The sequence below is a fragment of the Clytia hemisphaerica genome, unplaced genomic scaffold, assembly GCF_902728285.1.
Source record: "Clytia hemisphaerica strain Z4C2 unplaced genomic scaffold, Clytia hemisphaerica genome assembly, whole genome shotgun sequence".
In the NCBI taxonomy this organism is placed as follows: Eukaryota; Metazoa; Cnidaria; class Hydrozoa; order Leptothecata; family Clytiidae; genus Clytia; species Clytia hemisphaerica.
This window is the reverse complement of record NW_027104237.1, coordinates 491,141-513,476: the sequence shown is the minus strand read 5'-3', so window position 1 is coordinate 513,476 and position 22,336 is coordinate 491,141. Positions and strand designations below refer to the sequence as shown.

The 22,336-nt window shown below is 33.7% G+C and overlaps 2 protein-coding genes across 3 annotated transcripts; one reads left to right on the top strand and one right to left on the bottom strand.

Moving 5' to 3' along the window:
• Positions 1-2,037: 2,037 nt before the first annotated feature.
• Positions 2,038-20,527, bottom strand: LOC136816060 (choline transporter-like protein 4). Of its 2 annotated transcripts, none has more exons than XM_067072493.1 (26): positions 20,414-20,527; positions 19,403-19,445; positions 19,111-19,184; positions 18,824-18,874; positions 18,623-18,644; positions 18,347-18,455; positions 18,050-18,151; positions 15,273-15,336; positions 14,873-14,990; positions 14,681-14,723; positions 14,517-14,557; positions 14,251-14,301; positions 13,877-13,938; positions 13,436-13,561; positions 12,414-12,513; positions 8,912-9,004; positions 8,374-8,659; positions 7,866-7,912; positions 7,594-7,688; positions 6,983-7,019; positions 6,475-6,544; positions 6,004-6,077; positions 5,723-5,793; positions 4,494-4,573; positions 4,068-4,152; positions 2,038-2,261 (listed from the first exon to the last, which is right to left on the bottom strand). In XM_067072493.1, the coding sequence occupies exons 1-26, from the start codon at positions 20,478-20,480 to the stop codon at positions 2,134-2,136; spliced, it is 2,139 nt and encodes a 712-aa protein (XP_066928594.1). In that variant the 5' UTR covers positions 20,481-20,527; the 3' UTR covers positions 2,038-2,133. The 2 variants fall into 2 exon arrangements, with proteins under 2 accessions (XP_066928594.1, XP_066928593.1); XM_067072492.1 differs by lacking the exon at positions 2,038-2,261 and adding an exon at positions 3,522-3,736.
• Positions 9,484-12,193, top strand: LOC136816069 (zinc metalloproteinase-disintegrin-like atrolysin-A). The gene is made up of 3 exons (XM_067072502.1): positions 9,484-10,926; positions 11,323-11,541; positions 11,856-12,193. The coding sequence occupies exons 1-3, from the start codon at positions 9,486-9,488 to the stop codon at positions 12,191-12,193; spliced, it is 1,998 nt and encodes a 665-aa protein (XP_066928603.1). The 5' UTR covers positions 9,484-9,485.
• Positions 20,528-22,336: the final 1,809 nt, after the last annotated feature.

Below are 22,336 nucleotides of genomic sequence, written 5' to 3'. Positions count from 1 at the left end.
TGATGCGATTCTAAAAGCCAATTTTTTCGCCGCACATACCGTCAGTTGGTAAACCCACTGCCCCCCCCCCCCCCCCGGGAAATTAAAGCACATAATTGAAAAGTATCTCAAAGGCGGACATTTCTATTAGTGGACACTAGCCCTTTTCCCCGATGGTGTCTGCCAATTGGAGGTTCCACTGTACCAAGATTGGAATTTTGAAAAATATCTATGAACTCTTAGGTGAGTTGACATACGGGAGGGTCGAGCTAGATCCAAAACACCTGGATGGGAAATGAAGCCACTTTATTTTCAATCCTTTTTCAAACAAAATTTCTAAATGCGGGCAAAGTTTAGGCTTAACATAACATAACATAATTTTTAACATAACATCTACTACTTTTGAAGTGCAAATTCAAACAGTTTCTGTATTCAGCTTACTGAACGTCCCTGAACGTACATCGCAAAAATGACTGGTAGAGGAAAAGGAGGAAAAGGATTGGTCAAAGGAGGTGCCAAACGTCACAGAAAGATCTTACGTGACTTCTTTTATCGCTCTCTTCAAAAAAAAAACAATTCTATTTCTAACCTCTTTCCCTCTTTGTCTTTTAAAATGTCTCTCTCTTATTGTTCAATGGGCTGGATACTGAACTATACATCCTATCTCTTTAAATCCACAATGGGCAAAGACTCTCACAACGAGAGTGACGCCCCTCAAACAACATAACATCTACTACCATTCGGGGCTAACTTAATTGGTCAGCCCATCCCCCCAGAGCGGTTTGCCTGAGTGCGTATACATAATTGAATGGGCTTTTTTGAATTGTGCATACTGCCCCAACTTTGTGCACATTTCCCAAATTTTTCAAATTTCTCCGATTTTTTTGAAAAGTTTTCTGTTAAAAACTTTTTGTTTGAGAACATTACTAAGATGTGATCGGTTAATCGTTAAAATGATGTGTATACTGTCAAAAACAAAGCAACAGTGAAAATTAGATATTTCATGTGGTAGAGTGCGTTGTGAAAAGTTGCAATACTTAGTATTGCGCCAAGGAAAATAAATAAGTATTTCATGTGGAATATCCAGCAAAGTTTCTTACTTAAGGCCAATCAAAAAGAAATAAAATTCACAAAATGAAATGCAATATAAATGATTATATTTTGACATTCTGTCAGTATAAAAAATAACAATTTATTAAAAAGAACTATCAAAGTACAAAAGTCAATTTAAGCCCAAGCCTGATTTTCTCGAAAAAACCGCCTTATTTTCAGCCCACTTAAGGCAATTGGGACTAAAAATCGAAAACGAAATTTTCAAATAAGCTATTTGAAAATTCAAAGAAGTTGTCTTAAATGCAAGGGCAGATCTAGTTGACTCAAAAAATATTTTTAGTAAATTATAAAATATTTTAATATAAAGAATCCTCTTATAAAATAAAAAAGCTATTACGTGAATGAGTTACATTTTACAATTTTTTTTGGGTGTAGTTTTTATATCTACATACATTTACAAAATAAAGCTCAGAAGAAATTTAAGTTTATCAAGTGTACTAAAGATGAAACTTAGTAACCCCTTTTAGAACGCCATAGGATTTATGGTTTACCATAAGTGGATAGACCTTTTCATAAATTACGTTACGAACATCACTTGCCTCGTTTTGAGATTATTGCCATGGTGATTAACTCCCAGCGGATTTTATTAAAACTTCTTTCTATTCATAAAAAAATTTTTTAATGTCTCGAGAGACATAATCACCATGGTAATTGTTTGAGATACGAGGCAAGTTATGTTCTTGACGTAATTTATAAAAAGGTCTATTTACGCGAGGATTATATTTCGCGAATTTTTGAAAAATCAAGAAATTTAATGCTCGCGAAAAATTTAAAATCAGGAATTTTGCCAAAATCTCTAGGAAAATGAAAGAAATGAGTTTAAAAAGGAACCAATTCGCGAAAATAAATCCCGCAAAAATTTACCCACTTAAGGTACTGATAATACTGTAAATTTCAAGATTGAGCATCTAAGTGAGTCCATCTAAGTTCACAGTCAAACATTTCTACAAAACACCAGGGACATTATCCCAATAATTTGGAGACGTCGTTCAAGTACCAGAGACGAAAATCTCGGTCAACAAATTTGACGATATTCTGCGATTACATAGCAACTTCTTCTTCTTCCCTCTTTGGAGGAGGTCGGTTACGTTTGTCCATGATGTTTTTCAAGGATTTGGTCATGAAGTAAGGTTTTTCTGGTGAACCGTCGTGTCGTTCCATATCTTCAACTGTTAGTGACAAAATGTTGCAGAATTATTAGTTAGTGGTTAAAATTAAAACTGTATTTAACATCAATGAGAGGTTATTTTAAAGACTTAGAAAGGGGTCTTTTTACTTATTAGAATTAGTCTATCCTCGATTAATTTGATCTTTTATTTTTCCAAAATCTTCAGAAATGGAATTTAACATCCAAATACTTTCCTTTTAAAATCGGTTTATAAAATCATTGAATCAAATATTACGTTAAAACATATTTCAAGAATCCTTAAGAAGACATACTTTAAGTATTATTCAAAAAACATTTCAACAAATATTTTTCAGCATAAGCTTTTCGTTTTATTAAAAAACATCATCAGTGCATATACAAGTAACCTTGACCTACATCGAGCAAAGAATATTGCATCAGATTTTTCAATGGAAAAGGAAATTGTAGTTGATAAGTTTGAAAGAGCTGGTTTCCCTTCAAGATTTGTAGCAAGTGTTGTTAAGATTTTTCATGAAAAAGAGCAGAATGATATGATCATACCCGAAAACCTGTTCGAATTACCCAAAAAGTTTGTTTCCGTAAACATTCCGTTCTGCCAGAAAAATGAAGAACTTTCGAAAAAGTTTATGGAAAAGTTTCACAGCTTCACAAATGAAAAATTTCGTCTCATGATAAAATGGCAAACAAGGAAAGTTAAAAGTTTGTTTAAAGTCAAAAGTCAAAATCCTCACCCATCTTGTAAAATTTATTTCGGCGAATGCAGCTGTGGTGAGACATATGTGGGGGAAACTGTTCGAAATGTTGAAATTAGATGGGCCGAGCATGATTCATCAAACGGAAAATCTGAACCGTCAAAACACTTAAAAAGTCACAATGATCACGCATTTACTTGGAAAATTCTCTCATCAGCTCCAAAGCATACCCGAGAGAGAAAGAATCTTGAAGCTTCAATAATAGCAATTAAAAACCCGTCATTAAACAATCAAATTGAAACGAAAATTTTACAACTTTTTAGACATGGAATTACCTAGAGATATTTGCAACAATACCTTGTATATTCTCATGAGTATTAGTGCAATTATCTCTACTTTTAGCTTTTTTATAAATTTGATAACATTTTATTTTGAACGTTTTACTTGTATATGCACTGATGATGTTTTTTAATAAAACGAAAAGCTTATGCTGAAAAATATTTGTTGAAATGTTTTTTGAATAATAATTAATTTTCTGGCTATTTTATTACACACATACTTTAAGATTAAGAAAGATTAAGACTGTAAAATTAGAAGATTTGCAAAAGCTGACATGTTATTAAATTAAGATTGAATGCGTGCTTAATATTAATGGAATTGATGATCTATCATAATTATTCCACTTGGGAATAATCTTTTTTCTTTTTTAGTTCGACTTCATTACGAAGGTTCATTATATTTCTCAGAGATTTAGTCATGAAGTAAGGTTTCTCTTCGCTTCCATTGTTTCTCTCCATGTCTTCCACTGTGTAGATGAAAAATTAACGGAAAACTTTAATTCAGCAAAAATGACCGTATTCAAGTTTTAGCAGAAATAAATCTTCCAGCTTCCAAAAAAAACTTCCTTATAGCATGAGAGGTGAAATATCTACTGGAATAGCCCGGTTCGTGATATTCATGACGTGTCGTTTATACGGAAGCACCCAAAAAAGCCCGGGTGTTTGCCACTAATCTTGAAATTAATCAATAAAACTAATGGCAAACACCCGGGCTATTTTGAGTGATTCCGTATAAAACATTCTTCGTTAATATTATGCCCTGGGTGAGATAAAGCCTATTTAAGAGAAGATACTTACGGAAGCTAAGGAACATTGTATCGATCCCCATATCATAAACACTAAAGAATAACGTCGCCACGATATATGCTCCAAGTGTGCAAATCTAAAAAAAGTAATAGCTTTCATTCAGTTTCACAGATCATACAAACAGAAACCCAAGAGAAAAAGACTATATATTTTTAAGCAGGTTCTAGTGATAGATGGGAAATCGACTTTATAAACTACATAAGCCTGTTTCTAAGCTAAATCACTTGGATCTTATCGGGTCCTTCTCATCTTTCTCTTTTCACAGTGCTTTGGTTGTTTGGAACCTAATTAGTTGAGAGTTTATTTTTCTTATTTATATTCACAACCACGCCCACTTTCGCCTTTCAAAGGATCAATGTTCCACCAAAAATATAATTAAAAAATTATATGGATGGGTAGATATAAATTTATACTTACAAGGATAGGAACTATGGTGTATTTCAATTTATCAGGTTGCAAAGCATTAAACTGCACAAACCAAAAGAAACTCGCAACACCTACAAATTGACAGAATAAATTTATGTTAAAGAGGCTGTGCGATTGACAATTTACCTCTACCAAGGTAAATATTGGTGTAAATACCGGGTGCGCCACAAAAAAGTTTCTCTCTTTGAAACTGATTTGCTTGAAATCTAAAATTTTTAAAAGAACCATGCCTATTACATTGGAAAGAAGAAAGATAAACTTAAATTTTGATGGGTCATTTATCAAATTCGGTTTTTTAGATCAAAAGTTATGCTCAATTGAATAAAAAAAGTTACTTTCAGAAAGTGCCCGAAAACGTTAAAAATCGACCTATCAAATTTTTATTTTAAATTTGCCAATCGCAATAGCCTTTACACGATCAAGAGCATTTTTCAGTAATTAAACACATAAATTTTGAAACTGATGGGTCGAAAGGGTTTTAAATCTTCATCAAAATCATTTTAATTTATTTTTACCCAAATTTTCCACAGATTGTTGGTTTTAGACTGGATAAAGTCTATGTAAGGCTGGATGTACGTCGAAACCCATATTTGATGTATTTTTATGAATTTTACCAGATTTTTTGGCTTTTTTCAACGAATTTTCTTCCTTTTAATGTAATTCAACCTTCCTTTATATAACAAAAGGACATTTAGACAGCTAATTATCATTTTTGATGACTGAAGCGAAAAAACTGGTGCATCATGTAATTATGCTTCTGTTTAATTTGATAGGTCAATTTTTAACGTTTTTAAGCACTTTCAGAAAGTAACTTTTTTATTCAATTGAGCATAACTTTCGATTTAATGTACCGAATTCATTAAATGACCCATCAAAATTTAAGTCTATCCTTCTTCTTTCCAATGGAGTAGGAATGGTTCTTTTAAACTTTTTAGATTTCGAGAAAATTAGTTTTAAAGAGAGAAACTTTTTTGTGGCGCACCCGGTATTACAGCAATGAAGCTTTCAGGACCATCAAGTATACTAGTCTCTACACGATTATTTAAAAACTATTAAAAAAAGGAAAAGTGAGTTAGTAAAATAAGGATGATGATTTTTTTCGAGGCGCCTTTAAAAAGTTTGGACAAGATGAACAATTGAACTACTATGTTTGTTAGGACATACTACTGTTCTAATTCTCAAATGAACGTTGTACAATGATATTGTAGAAACGCACTCACCAATTGCACCGGTCACCAGCAGTTTTCCGATGAACAAAATGAACTCAGTGATGCCGTTGATTGCAATCGCTCTAGGAGGAATAAAGAATAGATTTTTAAAACGCTGTTAATCTTCTTCAAATTTTTTTATTTAGTGTTATTCCACACCTGGTTATCTTTTCAACGAGCACTAATCGCTATCAGGTTCCGGTTCTACCAAAAGTTTTACCCTTCCCTCTCCGCTGCAGATTATTAATCTTGAGACAGACAAAACAGAAAAACGAGATAAAATTCATATGTACCTTGCCGGGTTTCTCAATAGCAAGGAGAAAGCTTCTTTAGCAGAGCTACAATAACTCTTTCCATAGATGGCAATCTAGAACGAAAGGATAAGAAAATAATGAAGAGTTCTTATTCTTTAAGTAACACGTTATAATCATATAACTCCGCCTAATTCGAACTCGAACGGGGAATTTTATTTGTTTACAGGGTGATTAGCATTAAAGAAAGTATATTAAGAGGGTTTCTCCTTGACGGGGATAAGGAATAGGTTCGAATAATAGAAGTTCGAATTAGCGAGAGTCTACTGTAGTTTCAACTGAAAGAAGAAATGAGAGGTTTGAAATTTGTAGATGTTAAAAAAATTCCTTTAGGGTACTTTAAATCACCGCGAAATTTATCTTTTTAATCATATTTAAGTAAATTTGTGGAGTGATTTACAATTTGAAATTTCCAGTCTTCACGCTTTCATACAGCCTGGGTGTTATACGTACCATGATGTAAGCATTCTTGTTCAAAAACCTCAAACAATTTTCAAGGCACCATAAACAACATCTACAACAACTGTAAGTGAAAGTAGAAAGTCATGGTTGAAACTCAATACAATATTACCATTCAACAAACTTATAAAGAATGACTGGGTATACAAAGAGCACGGGTGGGGGGGGGGTGGGGGTTACAAGGATTGTAAGCTGACAGGTGTGTGCCCCCTGACTTTGATCCTCGGGAAAAAAAGGAGCATTTTGTGAATTTCACGACCCTTAGTGGGCTAATTTGACCAAATTTCAATCTTTTAATCAAGGGGCAAAAGCTTGAAATTTTCCTTTCTTTCGACCCTTAATGGGACTGAGATTTAATAATTTTCTGATTTTTTCTAGCCCTTACAGGTTCTTCTTGGCTCCAAAAATGCACCCTTAAGCTTAAGGATACCTGTAACCTTCACTCCCCCACAAGTAATGAATAAAGAATGACTGAATGTAAATAAATTAAAAATCGTCTTACCAAATGAAAAATCTTGCTACTGGATTATCATGCGCTTCTGCAAAGAGAAAAAATAACTACAGGTTATACAAATCTGTCTGGTTACATAAAAAGGACGACCGGTAGAAGCTCAATTATCTTCATCATGTGGGAAAAATAAGCGAGGAAAAATTCGCGAGCAAAAATTCGTGAAAACGTAAAATTAAACCTCGCAAAGATCTATTCGCTTAAAATATAACGTGATTGAGTTTCTATCAAAACAAGATGCATACTTTAGTTTTTTAATAAGTTTCCATGAAGATTGGTTTCGTTTAGGTGTAGGTAAATGCTGGTAAACGGAAAGACTTTGATATTCTGTGTCCTGACCTCGGCTCGAAACACGAAAAGATACCTTATCAGTGATTGACTGACTCGCTAATCACTGGGCTACCAAGTCAAAATATCTATAAATTGTGTGAATTTATATTCAGACTTCACGTGTAAGGCTAACTGTTATGATTGCCATTTTTCCAAAATGACCCATGACTGCAGCCAGGGAGGGTAAAACGGCGGCCAGGTTACTCGTTTGTTCTGGAACAAACTCGTCTCGTACTTAAGAGAGGAGAGGGGGTGGAAGTCGTTCATGCACATACCTTTTAGTTTTTTAAAAATGTACTCCATGATGATTCGAATGAGTTTCACAATGGCGATAATGGACGATCCCAACGCTAGTGATCCTACATGATTTCTGAAACAACCGCAAAATCAAAAACATGATTATACAATGAAGTGAACTAATTTAGAGAACATAAGCATTGACATATTATAAATGTTTTACTAACTGACTTTTTGTAGCTTCAATAAGGAACAAGAAGATGAAAAAGGCCAAAGTGTAAGTATTTCTAGAAAGAAATCAAAAACTTACGACAAGGTTCTTCCGAAAGATGAGAAAACAGGGAATGATGGTATGTCCTGTGAAGAATTTGAATTTAATACAACTAAACATACATGCTAATTGAAATTACTACATAGAATCAAAGAACTGAATCTTATTACTTTTTCTAAAGAACGCGTCATCTCTATCACTTTAAGTGACCAATTAGTGAAGTATCTTGTAAAAACTCCAAGGCATCTCTTTATATGAGTTTCTTGTTGACGGTGACTTTCAATATTAAATGATGGAGCGCATCAAATAGCAGAACTTCGAATTAGATAGCGTAAAGCTGGATATCAGTAATAGGGTCTTCCAGTAAAAATCCTTTCATGGGGTGGGGGGGGTGGATGAATTGTCCAGGGTCCCAAAAAAGTCCTAAAAATTGTCCATGTCAATGAGGTAAAAAATGAAAATGTTCAGGGATAATTCATTGAAAAAAATAATATATCCTCCACCCCTAATAATGAACGGATTTTTTTCTCGAAGAGCCCAATAGTACCTTTGGTTTCTTGAAGGCCCAATAATACGACGCGAAAGCACCAGCCAAACAACATTCACTGAATGCCACTAAAAATTGCCAACCCCACAACCAGCCGAACAAATGATAGACTTGCATACGTAACAGGTGAACATTCTCTTTATATTTGGCGAAAAGACACGATGCTTTAGAGTTTGGATATTTGGATTCAAATGTTTCGTGGTTGCAAGCGTCACCAACTGTCAGATTGTATAGTGTATCGTTATGGGAGACTTGGTATTGCTTAGTACCGTTTGACATCAAAAAACTATTAATTATTTATGTCGAGGTTAAAGAAAAATTATATACCCAGCGTTAAAAAAAATGGTACGAATCCTTTATGGTATATTCTGATTTGAAAGAATGCAAATGTGGTACATGTCGAACCACAGTATATACTTGCAAATCAAAACTCTCTGAAAAGCGATTGAGAACTTTTACGCACAGTGTTAAAAATAGGCTTAGAAAATGAAACTGGCCCTTACAGTGACGTCGTGTTACTTTATTATGAAAAGGATACGATAAAACGACGAGGAACCACGTGAACCAAGCTAATTGAAATATCCATGGTAAGATGGGAAAAAACAAGGTGGATAACATCGAACAAACAGCTCTGTAAAAAGATAGACAGAACAATGATATTAGTTTAGAGCCCGTTGATAAAGTTACATATATGCTCAAACGAAGATAATGGCAGGCGTTGTTTATCTAACTCAAAAATTCGGGTACAGTGACGTGCTAGGGCCTAAATATTGATATCATGGTCCAAAGTTTATCGGATCAATAAACATTTGTTCAGGCTGGAGAATTTTCAGCGAATCTTAGTCATTTTTTTCCTAGGATAGGTTAATTGTCTGCAACTGTCAGGAGTAATTGTCCAGGGGGCAAGGGGCAAGTGTCCTTTTGAGGAAAAATGGACCCAATGGATATATTTAGCAAAATCTAAGGCCTGTGTTACACCTTCGACTATCTGTTTGATTTCACATTGTGACGTCAAATAAAAATTTTCTCGAAAATTATTTCATGTAAAAAAAAAGATATATTTCGACAAGAGTGATTGACGCTCTTCGAAAAATCTTGTGTTTTGGTGAAAAATGGTCTCCTTTACGATCATTTCGCTTGCCGTGTTTATTTCATCAATTCAAGCAACTTTAGTAACTGAAAAGCTTATATCAGCTGGTCATCAGCTATCTAGTACTGCTCCTAATATCACGAATGCAAGGAATTCTTACAACGCTGCTCCAGTTGATATTTCATCTACATTGTATATAACTAGCTTGAATCATTCTGATAACAACTCTGGAGAAAATAAATATGAACAAAGCCAACTGAGTGATTTTGCACATGTCAGACGACGTCGGGAGACTGGAGTCGTCCACGAGAAACAGCATCGCGCGACCACATTTGCACAAAGAATACCACCTCTTGTAACCAGTTTTACTCACAAAAGACAACGACGCCATGTCCCACATTCGATAAGTAAACAAACGTATTACATCGAGTTAGGGTTCGTTGCTGACAAGAAACTCTATGAAAATTTAAATCGTGACGAGCAGAAGTTAAAAGAGTACTTGAATCGAATCGTGAATCACGTTGACACCGTTTTTCGCGTACACGATGTCCGTGTCATTTTGACTAACATCGAAATTTGGAGAGACAGTGATAAGATTACGATAACAAATGATTCTGGTGAAGTCTTAGAAGCGTTTCGGTCTGACCAATACAGTTCATTATACATGGGTATTCAACTACAAGGGCCAAAGTTCAAAATTGCAGACCATGTTCACTTAATGACCGGTCACGGTCCTTTTGGCAGTGGTGTCATCGGGATAGCCTACCTCGGTACGTTATGCTCACCACTGCATTCGGTTGGGATGACCGTAAATTATCCGTCATTCACAGAAGCACAAACGGCGTCTATACTGGCTCATGAATTAGGTCATAATCTGAATATGACTCACGATGTTCCAACGTGCGTATGTTCTGATGACCATAACACAGAGTGTATAATGAGTACTAGAATGCCGGTCAAAGTACCACAGAAATTCTCCACCTGTAGTGTACAAAGTATTGCAGGATACATGAAGACTTTCCGAAAAGACTGTTTGGTGAATGTGCCTGATATCACCATGAATAACGTATCAATAACATGTGGTAACAACCAATTAGACCCTGGCGAAGAATGCGACTGCGGTGACCCAGCTTTCTGTACTAATCCTTGTTGCAATCCAAACACATGCAAGCTAACTGAAGGTTCTGAATGTTTTGAAGGAGCGTGTTGTCGACACTGTAAAATTCTCTCTAAAGGTTCTTGTTGTCGGAATCCGATAGATCAACATTGCGATCTGGTAGATTACTGCGATGGTGAGTCCGTTCTTTGTCCGGACACATACAAAGAAGACCGAACACCTTGCGGTAACGATAGCGGACATTGTTATAAAGGAAAATGCAAATCACATACGGAACAATGTGAAGCTATTTGGGGAGCTAATATCACAAAAGCACATAACGAGTGCTACAAACTCAATACAAAAGGTTGGTACAAACATTGCTGCAAAAGTGGAATAACAGTTAGGCCAAATATCAGACACCCAGTCTCCTCTTGCACATAGAGAACATTCAAAAAATAGACGTTGGATTTTGCTAAATCCCCTCTCCCCCTTCATTGCGTACAGTCACGTTTATGATTGGGAAATGCATTACTAGATGACTAGAACAGATTCAGGAAAGCTACCATGATATGATGGTTGACTTCCTGATCAGCAATTAAACGTTAAAGCTGGCAAAAGATATGTCATTTACGAGTTATCTATGATCGCATTTGTACAAATAAATTAATTCGGAAGAAGACCGTTGTCCATATTCAAAGATATGAATGAATTAGTATTATTCTTCATTTTCTTTATTTATTTAAACTGTTTTCTTTTTCAGGTGAGGACCATGGAAATTGTGGAATTGTTGGGGGAACATATAAAGCATGCGCAAAAGGAGACATCGAGTGTGGCAGACTTCATTGCACTGAACCAGACATCATATTCCCACTCCAGGGTTGGATGAGAGGCTCCATGACAGCTACTGTTTATTATAATGAGAGTCAATACAAATGCAGACTGGGATCCATGATTTTAACAAGAGATATGAGCGTCAAAGGTTTGTCTCTTTTCTTTGTTACGGGGTCACGTGTTTGTTTAGAAATTTTTGGCGAAGCTGAAGGTAGCTGGCTTGACATAAAACTGTCTACTTTATGTCTCAAAACAAGGAAAAACTACTCCAGCTATTCCCCCAAAAAAGACAGGAATCCCATGTTGTTTACCAGTCTTCAAATGTTTGAGAAAATACAACATTGTAGTTTATTCTTAGATTTTGATCTAGATTTTTATACTCAAGTCCACCAGTTCGTTCGTTGAAATCAACATCCGACCAAAAATAAATTTTTTGTTTCATTTTTTATCAATCGTACGTAGTCTTGGTTGATGAAGGGACTCCTTGTAACCAAAACGGTGTTTGTCAGAATCAAAAATGTGTCCAGTATCCTACATTCAAATCCAATTGCTCGGCTTGCAACACAACCAACGGAGAATGCACTCAACACGGAGTTTGTCAATGTCATCTTGGATGGACTGGAACCGAGTGTACTGAACCAACAGAAATCAGTCATAATGATACTAATTGTCTGAGTCTTTTACCTCTTCCTGAGTGTGTATCACCTTCGACATCAGCCGGACAGAAGTTGAGTTTTCAAAAAATGTCATTATTAGCTTTTTCTTTTGTATTGGTTATGAAAAAATTAGTTCGTCCGTAAAGAAATGCTTTTCATCTCACTACAATTCTCGATGTTTTTCCTTTCGTTTGAACCATTGAACCATTCTACCGGTCGCAAGACTCATAAACAGTTTGGGTACTGTTGGATAACACGCGTTAAGAAAGCGATAAGGCGACCGCGCTCCCTGACCATACAAGAAAGAGCACCCTAACAATAAAACTGAAGATTTTTTTTTAACTAAAAAAATAATACCCCTAACCTGCTCGCTTCGGCGATAAGAGCACACGCGATTCGTACTCGATGAAATAAAAACAGCATGATCAAGAAGAGGACCAGCAAGGTTACCGCAGAAATTATACCTGAAATAAAGAAAAACGGAGTATAGAAAATTCGAACATTTATATTTGTTTCTAAATTCTTAACTTTATTATATAACCAACTAAAAGAACGACCACAATAACTAGGAGAAGACCAACTCGAACGAAGGAGAAGACTAACTCGACGAAGTAGCAGTGTAATACCCTATCAACTATAAACAATTACTAAAATACAATTAACTTGAAAAGCTGAAAAATACCTAAGATAATAAATTTGAAAATCATATAAAATAACACCTGACCGTACAATGTTACCACTGACCTTTATATACCCTGGACCCAGTTTCTCAATCCCTGACCAAGCAAAATCTTTGATCGGAGTTTTTTGAAAAGTGGTACCCTAATGGCGGCACTACTCAACAGCGGTGTAAATGGATCGAGAGCGCTAGATCTACTTTCCCTCGAAAACTTTTGATGACGTAGCGCCGTTAGACGTTAATTTTTAACACTGCGATGGCTTTTTTACGGGTACCAATTCAAAAAAAACTTCGATCAAAGATGGCGGATATAGATTGGTCCAGGAATTTATAAAGGTCAGTGAATGTTACCCTTGATCAACTGTTAATGTTATGCTACACTTTCTTTCCTGATACGCTTCTGATGTCTGACAAAACTAGAAAAAACAAAACACTAATGAAAAGTTGAAATGAGGTTTGGATTAACTATAGAGAAGAATTTCAAACCTGTTATAGGAAAATAATTTTTAGCAGAGAGAAATATTCTCAATTCCTCAACAGATAGACCCTAACCAATCAGGATTGCAAGACTTAGAGCATGTTCGCACGTAACGATTCCAAAACCATTCTATTGGTTACAAGTGATGTAAAACTTCAATGTAACCAATAGAATGGCTTCACTTCGTTTCGGAGCGGAACGGAGCCGTAGCGTGTGAACGTAGTCTTACCGACGACAAGCCATGTGGTTTCATTACGTCGAAAGTCATCGATACTGGTGGCGAAATTCCAAACAATCTCTTTACTTTCTCCGCTCTCCTTCAACTCAATGTATCGGTTGATAGTGTAGTAGGTAGCTATCATAATAAATGAATTGTGAGTTACAGTAATACAACTTTCAGTTATAAAATTGCAATGCCCATGATTATGGATTTGCGGCTCTTAAGTTGAAGACGTCGAGCGAAGCACACCTTAAAACAAAAAAAGCTACAAAAATGTCCCTCAAAAAGTTATGTTATTTGATATACACTGTTTTAGGAATTTTACTAGGCTTGGAATTATAATAGAAGATTGGTCAATCAATATCTACTCGACTCCTTTGGCAATGAAACAGGTTTTAGATGAAAGAAATAAGGTAAAATTTAGGAAAATATTAAAGACAACAAGCATACCATATCCCAGTATGCCAAGCACACCAACTCCAGTTGTGATGACCAGTGGAAAGGTGATCCATCTATATGAAATAAAAAGATGTATTACCTTTGACATATTTAATAGCTTTAATGAATACTTATAAGTTTTATCTTCTCACCAACACCATAAGTCTGTTCACACTGCTGATTTGCCGATTATTTTTTATGAAAAATTCTCTGCTGAATTTTTAACGGTGCGATGAGACAGGATGAGAGAGTGCATCTTCTACATACTTGGTTTGCAAAATCTCAAACCAGAAACAGGCAATGAATCACAACAAACATTCTTACAACAAAAGGTCTCGAAATATGAGATATCGGGTCTGGTACAGAAGCTAGAGAAAGAGAATTACCTGGCAAGAACAATGTAAAGCACCGAAATGATCATTGCTGCGACAAATCCACTAAAAAGTAAAATGAATTAGGCACTTGATTTACTGATTTATGTTTCAGGGTTTCTTCCTATGTTTGGAGCTAGGTGAGATTTCTGGGTGGTCTGACTAAGGATTGACCCTCTATCATGTTCAATCATAATCATAGGTAAAAAGATTTCAAAAAATTTGAAAGGCTCACTGTCAGCATAGCAGGAAAAACAATCATATGTTAATAGTTAACTTACATCAAAAGCCAAATCCAGATTGCTTTTAGCTCATCTGCTATCTGGGAAGATAAGATAAAATATTTTCAGGGTACAATATTAGAAGATTTAATTTCATAGTTAAAGAAACTTTCTATTCCATACAAAATCTCAAAATCAAGATTAAAGATTACAAATACACATACCTGCATTGTTAAATTTTGAAGATTCATCAAGATTGAGATGGACCTAAGATGGAAAAAAGAAGGAATAATATCACCATATCATCTCAGCAGTTATTTCTGATCTAAAGAGAATTATGGAAAGTGAGCATCGATTGCTGTTTCAGGGGACTAAATTTGAATTCTATTGATGGAAAAAGGCAAAACAGTTCATACTTTTGTCCCTCTTTGACATCTGTCGAGTTAATCCTGTTGTTATCTTGATCTTTCAAAGTCAAATCATCAATAGCTTTCAATGCATCAGCTGCTACTTTGGGGATACAGCGGTAGAAAACTGAGAATAAAAATCAGAATTATTGTATAATCTTCTATTTTGTTCTTGAGTATAATCTTGAGGGTGAATTACTGAAACTTTTGATGGAATAGATTTTTGGACTAGCTTTTTCATTTGAAACCAGTATACAAGAAAATTCAAACTGAAGTTTAACAAAATAAGAACATCATGGAGAACATGGCTGGACACGGGAAGATTCTTTTTAAAATAACATTTAAAATAACTGAAAATTTCAATGCTCAGCCAAAAATTAGAACAATCTAACAAGAAAATGTAACAAACCTTCTTCTGTCTCAATATAATATGGTGCACAATCTCCATTTTGTACAAGCTTAAAAAGATCACTCTGAAAAAGAAATTTGCAATTTGGGAGAAGTCATCAAAAAGCAGCCAAACCAAGTGCAATTATTGAAAGTGTACTATTCATAACGATACTTTAATCAGGAATTAACAAATAACTACACTATGACCAAATGGATGCAAAACCAGGGGGGGGTCAAGCAGTTAGTACAAGACATCATGCCGGTTAGTACCGTGGTGGTATACCTACAAAATTTTCAAAAATCAGTTAGTACTTGATGGTACTAAGTGACTGCTAGGGTGGTGTCAAGTAAAAAATCTAGGATAACAGTTAGTACAAATGAATACTAAGTGCTACTTTTTTACCTTTTCTAGAAAAATATTAAAAATAAATACTAAAAGCAATCAGGAAAATCCCCCTCCATAAGAGAAATCAAAGAACCTAAGACATTTAAGCCTTCCCCTTTGGAGTTTGTTTTGTATTACCCTTTAGTTAAACACTATATCAGGGGAATTCCCTAACTATAGATTGATAAATAAAAGAAAAAAGTCAGATCGATTTTGAAATTGTAAAAGTTCGTAATCTTGTTCTTTATAAATCATGAAAAAGTATTTTTTTCTGCCTTGATTGAACGGATTCTGTTCAAAAAAGAATGACACATTGGAAAAATGCAATTTTTGTTGATTTTGGATAATGTCTTGTAACTTCTTAGCAAATGTTTCATGAGAGAGGGGAAAATACAGGATTGTGGATTAGGACTCTAGGAATTCACTGGAATTCCTTTTTTATCAAAATGTGTAGTTTTGAGGCTAATATTACCCTTTTTCTATCATTTTTTGAAATAGCCTCAATTAAGCACATATTGAATATCCATATTTGGAACTGGTTCAAAGTTGAAGATCGCAGATTGAATTTTTCTAAGATATACTTATGTGAAAGAATTTCAAGTGGTAAATGTGAAAAATTGTGGCTCGAACTCGCTGTATTGATATTTTTTCAATAATTAAAAAAACAATATAGCAAATAAAGACTAGTGATGAAAATAATGAATCTGGTGTTCTTGAAAAATTAGTAAAAAATAGAACATATTTGAAGTATTTACTTACTAATTTGTGAAATCATGCGGCTAATAAAAAACACTTTTTTGAAAAAAGGTCCTTATTTTAAATGGTAGCCACACCCATTCACAAAAGAATTCCAAAGACCTGAATTGTATGAGACTATAGCTTGATGATCAAATTTTCACTTTCTGAATTCAAAAGTATCAACTAATAGTTGCCCTGTGATTCTACGTGGCTAAAAAGACTTACTAAGATTTCTGGATTGTTAAAAAGGCTACCCACATTTTTTCACATCGTGAGTGAAAAAAATAACCTTGTTGAAACTTTCAAAAATGTCATTGGCTTTCTTTTGATAACTTGCATGCCTTTCTTTAAAATTGATATGTGATTAATTGTGACAATAAATGACAGGGAAAATCTATAAATTAGGCTTAAAATGAAGAAAAACTACTAGTTACTTAAGTATGCAAATAACCACACATTTTAACACAAAATCATACAGGAAGTATTACAAAAAGTGTTTCTTATTGAATTAGCCACATATTTAGCACAATATCCCAAAATTTCATAACTACAGCTTTTTTACATGGTGAATAAAGTCAGTACGTAAAATGCCTGTTGAAACGTTTTTCCTCAAGTCAAACATCACAATTGCAAGGAGAATTTAGCCACTTAAATTCACATTTCTGATGCTGTATCCTTAGAAAATGAAAACAAAACCATTCAATAAGTATCATCTCAAGCAAAAAAATCAAATTCAATGCCACGATTATACTTTTTTATTCAATACTTTTGTCTCTGGGTGCATTTTATGTCTATTAACCACATTATTTCACTTTCAAGGATCAATAGCCCTCATTTTTTCACATAATCTCAAAACTTTATTATTCAATATAACCAGTGCAAAATTTGGGTGACTGATCTTTTAAATTGAAGCTGCTACACCTTTTTGAAACTAGTTGGTAGAATTAGCCACTCAAAAAATTAGCCACAATATTTCACACACTTTAAAGGCTAATTACTAGCCACTGAAGATCACTAGAAATTTCGTTTCAAATGCAAAAGAAATTTTTGTCATTTTGGGACGTGGGAATTAATCTTTTTAACTGTAGCCACAAAATATCACATTTTATAGGCTTTTTAAAATCATCACTAAAAAAGTTGAATTATGTCATTCTTTTTTGAACACGATCAACGCTACATATTATGTTTATGTTTTTGGTTTACGGTGTTTCATTATTGTATCAATTGAGAAGTACTTCGTTATTTGAAACTCTTGTACATATATCGCTGTACAGCGTTGTGTTAAAATAAAATTTTTGATTCATTTTAATTCATCATACCAAATCAATAACTGTTTCAAAACAATTTTGGGAACATGGTTTGACAAAAAGTAAATATCACACTCTCGTTTGATAGGTTTTAAGGGGTGGTCCTCAGTGAATTTCCTTTGAAATCACTTAGTATATTTCATACTAACTGTCAAAGGGTGGTGGTGTGGCCTCTTTCCTCCAAAGAATCACTTAGTAGGCATGATGTCTTGTACTAACTGCTTGACCCCCCCCCTGGCAAAACAAAGTTTAAACAAGCCTTGATACGAGATTAATCTGACCCAATTATAAAAAAAATTGCAGCTGCCAGGGGTTAATTAAATATAAAATTGACTGAAAGCTTTTTAGCGATAAAATAAATAATACCTGTGCCGTTACATTGACTGAGGGTTTACAGACCAAATCTTTGATTGGAATGGATTTGTCAATACCAGCTTTATAAAAATTTGGACATTCTTTTACACATACCTAAAATTGAAGCAAATTTTTTGCTTTCTTGCTTTAGTTCAGGAAAAGTAGTTGAAATTTCACTTAAATCAGGACAAATTAATAGAAAAGAGGAGAGGGAGGTGAATGGTTCTGATGCTGTTTCCCAATCGTATCTCTGTAGATTGTTTTATGCATAAAAGCAGTCAAATGGAAGGAAAATAATTATCAAATCACTTGTGGTGTCGGGCAGGTGAATCCTTGCTTTACGAAGGCTAATGGGTCACTTGCTCCTTTTGTTAAACATTTGGTCATATCAAAGAAATACAAATACGGCTTGTCAGGTCTAAAATGAAAAGACAAACGATTACATAGGAAACCCTTGAGTATTCAAGTTTTTACAATTATAAATAAGTTAGGTTCAAGAAAGATGTTGATAGTAAAAGGGTTCCACAAGTTTTGATAGCTAGCCATTCGGGTGGTGTGTTTATCAAGAAAATGTACAATCCTTACATGTCTGCTCCACAAACTTTTCCTGAAATAAAAAGAAAATATTATTTTAATGAGAATGGCAATTCTGTTAGATATATCATCAAACAAAACAAAATTTATTGAAAAGCATGATTTTATGGCAAAAAAAATAAAAATGACAAATGATATAGCTGGATATAGGACAAAGGAATGTCATAAAGAATGAGAATCTGAAAACCTTACCATTTGAATCAGTAGCATAAAGCAACCTTTTTGGATCTCCCTCGACATAAGCTGAAAGAAATATGCAATTAAAGGGCTTATGAAGCATAAAATTACTTAGCATCCTTCTGCTAGAAAGGGTTTGCATAGGCCTACTTTAAAAATAGTATCCATGAAACAATTTAACTTGAGGTTAATTTCACTCAACAAACCAAGAGTTTTAGCACAGTACTTGAAAGATGAATAATTTAATGTATTATATAATATGAAGCCTCAAAATAATTCAAACTGTGTGATAATCAACTAACCAACAACCCCAATGACGATCATGCCGAGCATGTAAACACCAAAAATGACACAACAAATAACATCAGTGCAACCCCTAAAATTAAAAAAAAAATTGAATTTAGAATAAAAAAAGGACAATAAAGTCTTCACTTTCCTTAACTGTCCTTAACACCGTGTCTATTGAAAATATTTCTATAAAATTCATTCAAATATTTTGATCAACTGTTTTTTTACAGACTGCATGGTTGTGTCAAAAATTAAAATACTATGTATAATGCAATATTATAATAAAAATAACCTAAAGAATCATACCTGTTCTTGATTGGTCCTTTGAAGTTTGGATCATACTTCTTTCCTGAAAACAAAGAAAAATAAACGATAAAACTCTCATTCAACACTTTCAGGCCAGATCAGGCTATCATCTTTATCATAATCTAGATATATCATAAGCAAATTCACCTTTTTTCTTGCCCATTTCTTTCTTTGAAACACTGACCAACAAATTTCATCACAGTTTTTTTAAATTAACATTTCATGCACTATCATCAATTAGACGTAGTCACAATTAACTCATTAAAAGGAAGTAAATAATATGATATAGCTTTGAAATCAACTTGTTGTCAGTTGTTATGGTGAAACTGATTAACTGATCAAGATTAGCACATATAAAGTCTTATTATATTTGTTTTCTTTAGTTATTAAAGAGAAACAGAATATAACACTTCCAAAGATTATTTCAAACAACTTTTTAAAAAATCTTAAAGATATTTTTTTTATAGTGATTGATAAAGCAAAAGAGGACAAAATATTTAAAGTAAATTCTTGGTTCAGCTAGTGTTGGTAGCATTTTGAATAAAGATAAATAAAAATAAACATCCATAAAGAAACATTCAAATCTTCAGGGGGGTTTCCACCAACTGATAACAAAATCAATCTAGAGAACCTTTTTTCCTTCATTTCATGTAAAACTCTGTGGGAATTCTTCTTTCCATTTCAAAATTTCATTCTTTAAAATGTTTCCATTCATATTGGAAATATAACTAAACTTTAATTATCCTTCATACATTATTAATACAGAATTTTGATATTTTTTTGCGAAATGAATGAATTTAGGCCTGAAGTAAGATGCAATGAAACAACCATATATAGTTCTTATATAAAACATGGAGACTCCTTAGATTTGTACTACTGTATGTACAATTTCACCATTATAAACCATCAGGAATATTTTGTTTACTTCCAACATTCAGCTGTTCATAATATATGAATAGCTAGAAATATTTTCAAAAAATTTTCATTCAGGAAAGATCTGAAGAATCTTACTTCCTTCCACCAACTGTTTCTTCTCTCCATCTTCAGAGTCCAGTGGGGGATTGTCTCCAGATGTCATCTTCTCTCATTCAATCACTTTCAAGTAACTTCTTATATTTTTAGATCTATAACATTAATAATAAATTTACATTAGGATGATAAAGATCATGTTAAACCCACTTGGGACATCTGTTATCACAGTTATCTAAATTTGTAATATTTTCAAAAAATTAGGAGTATGATCAAACTTTTTATAACTTTAAAAAAGTACTAAACACTGACTTCAAACTATTACACATTTTTAAAACTTTGAAAAATAATATAGGTTAAAAATAACTTGTTATCAAATCTGATTATGTTTGAAATACTTATAAGCATCTAAATAAATACTGGATTGAGGAATTATGATGGACGAATTTATCATTTCAAATACTAAGTCTTCATGGACCTCGAATAGAAAACCATTTCAATCAGTATCAACTGCAAAGGGATTAGATTTAATAATGCAAAGTTTGGGAGAAAATCATTCTAGAAATCGTCATAATACTGTATAAAAACAATATTTAAAAGGAATAGTCAAAAACTGTAGGAAATCTGATTTACACAAATTCCAATTTGAAATCTACAATCACTGAATTAAAGGAAGCATATGTAAGTATCATTAATTTAATCTCAAAATCACAGTTTCTATATTTATTTGAGATCTATGACAAGATGACATTATCTATCCAGAACAACCGCGTCTTTCTTACATTAAAAGTGAGTTTCCACTTTAAAGTCATTTGCTACAAAATTTCCAACAGAGACTACTCTGTTGGTTCTGGGCCAAAATAGTACTCCGTAAATAGTGTTTTGTAAAATAATTTTGCTAGGTTTATAAAATACACTTGGGGGTCATGATCAAGGATACCAAACCAGAACCTAAAATCCTGACTTTTTGCGATTAAAAAGTAGAAACCACTACCCCTAAAAAAGTGTCAATGCCAACTAGATAACCTCAATTTTCTGAGAAAGAGGCAGGCACACCCCAAATCCCAATTGACAACCTAAAAAGTGAAAAAACTTTCTTTGAATTTATTTTGAATTTTTTTAGGATTTTTCCAAGAATCAATTGAAGGCAATCAAACATGATCAAATAATTGTGATTTGATTATATCCAGGTTTTGTGGTTTAATTCTTGTTTGATTTTGTTACATTTTATTCTATCTTGTTCGGTATAATTGCTACTCTTACTTATAGTATGCTTTTTTACCCTTGAAATATCTTTGCAGTTTCTTTGCAGCAATCTGACTTTTCAGCAAAGAGAAGTAATCAAATATTACTTGACTATCAATTGAACCAATCAAACTTAATTGAATGCAATCAGACAAAATTGCATATTACCCGGGAATAAACCATTCAATTGTGATTTGATTACGTTGGACTATCAAATACAAGCGAATCACAATTATTCGTTAGGTTTCATCAGTTAGAGTGATTATGGATTGAAGTTGGTCAGTTGACACCATATCTGGATAATATAAAAAGGAGACCAATTTCTCATTTTGGTATCAACATTAACTCCCTTATTTTCAAAAATAGGGGACTAACCCCTCATTTTGGTACCAACTTGACTTTTTGAAACTTGACACCGCTATCCACAACCAAATATTTTGGACTCTTTGGTGCCATTTCAGAAATTCAGACAGATTTTTTGGTGAATTCCGATCTTCTTGACAAATTTTCAATCTCTAAACAATCAACTTAACTTCTGCAATTCTATCCAAATTCTCAGCTGTTTCTGCTGTTCTGAGCATTCCACAATTTTTTTGTGTATGAAATGTTTTTAAGAAAGTTTTCCAAGCAATTCAAACATATCAAACTTTCCAGAGCTAATCAACTGAAATGATCTAGCTCAATTCTTTTTCAAACCGATTGAACCCGATCAAACTCTAT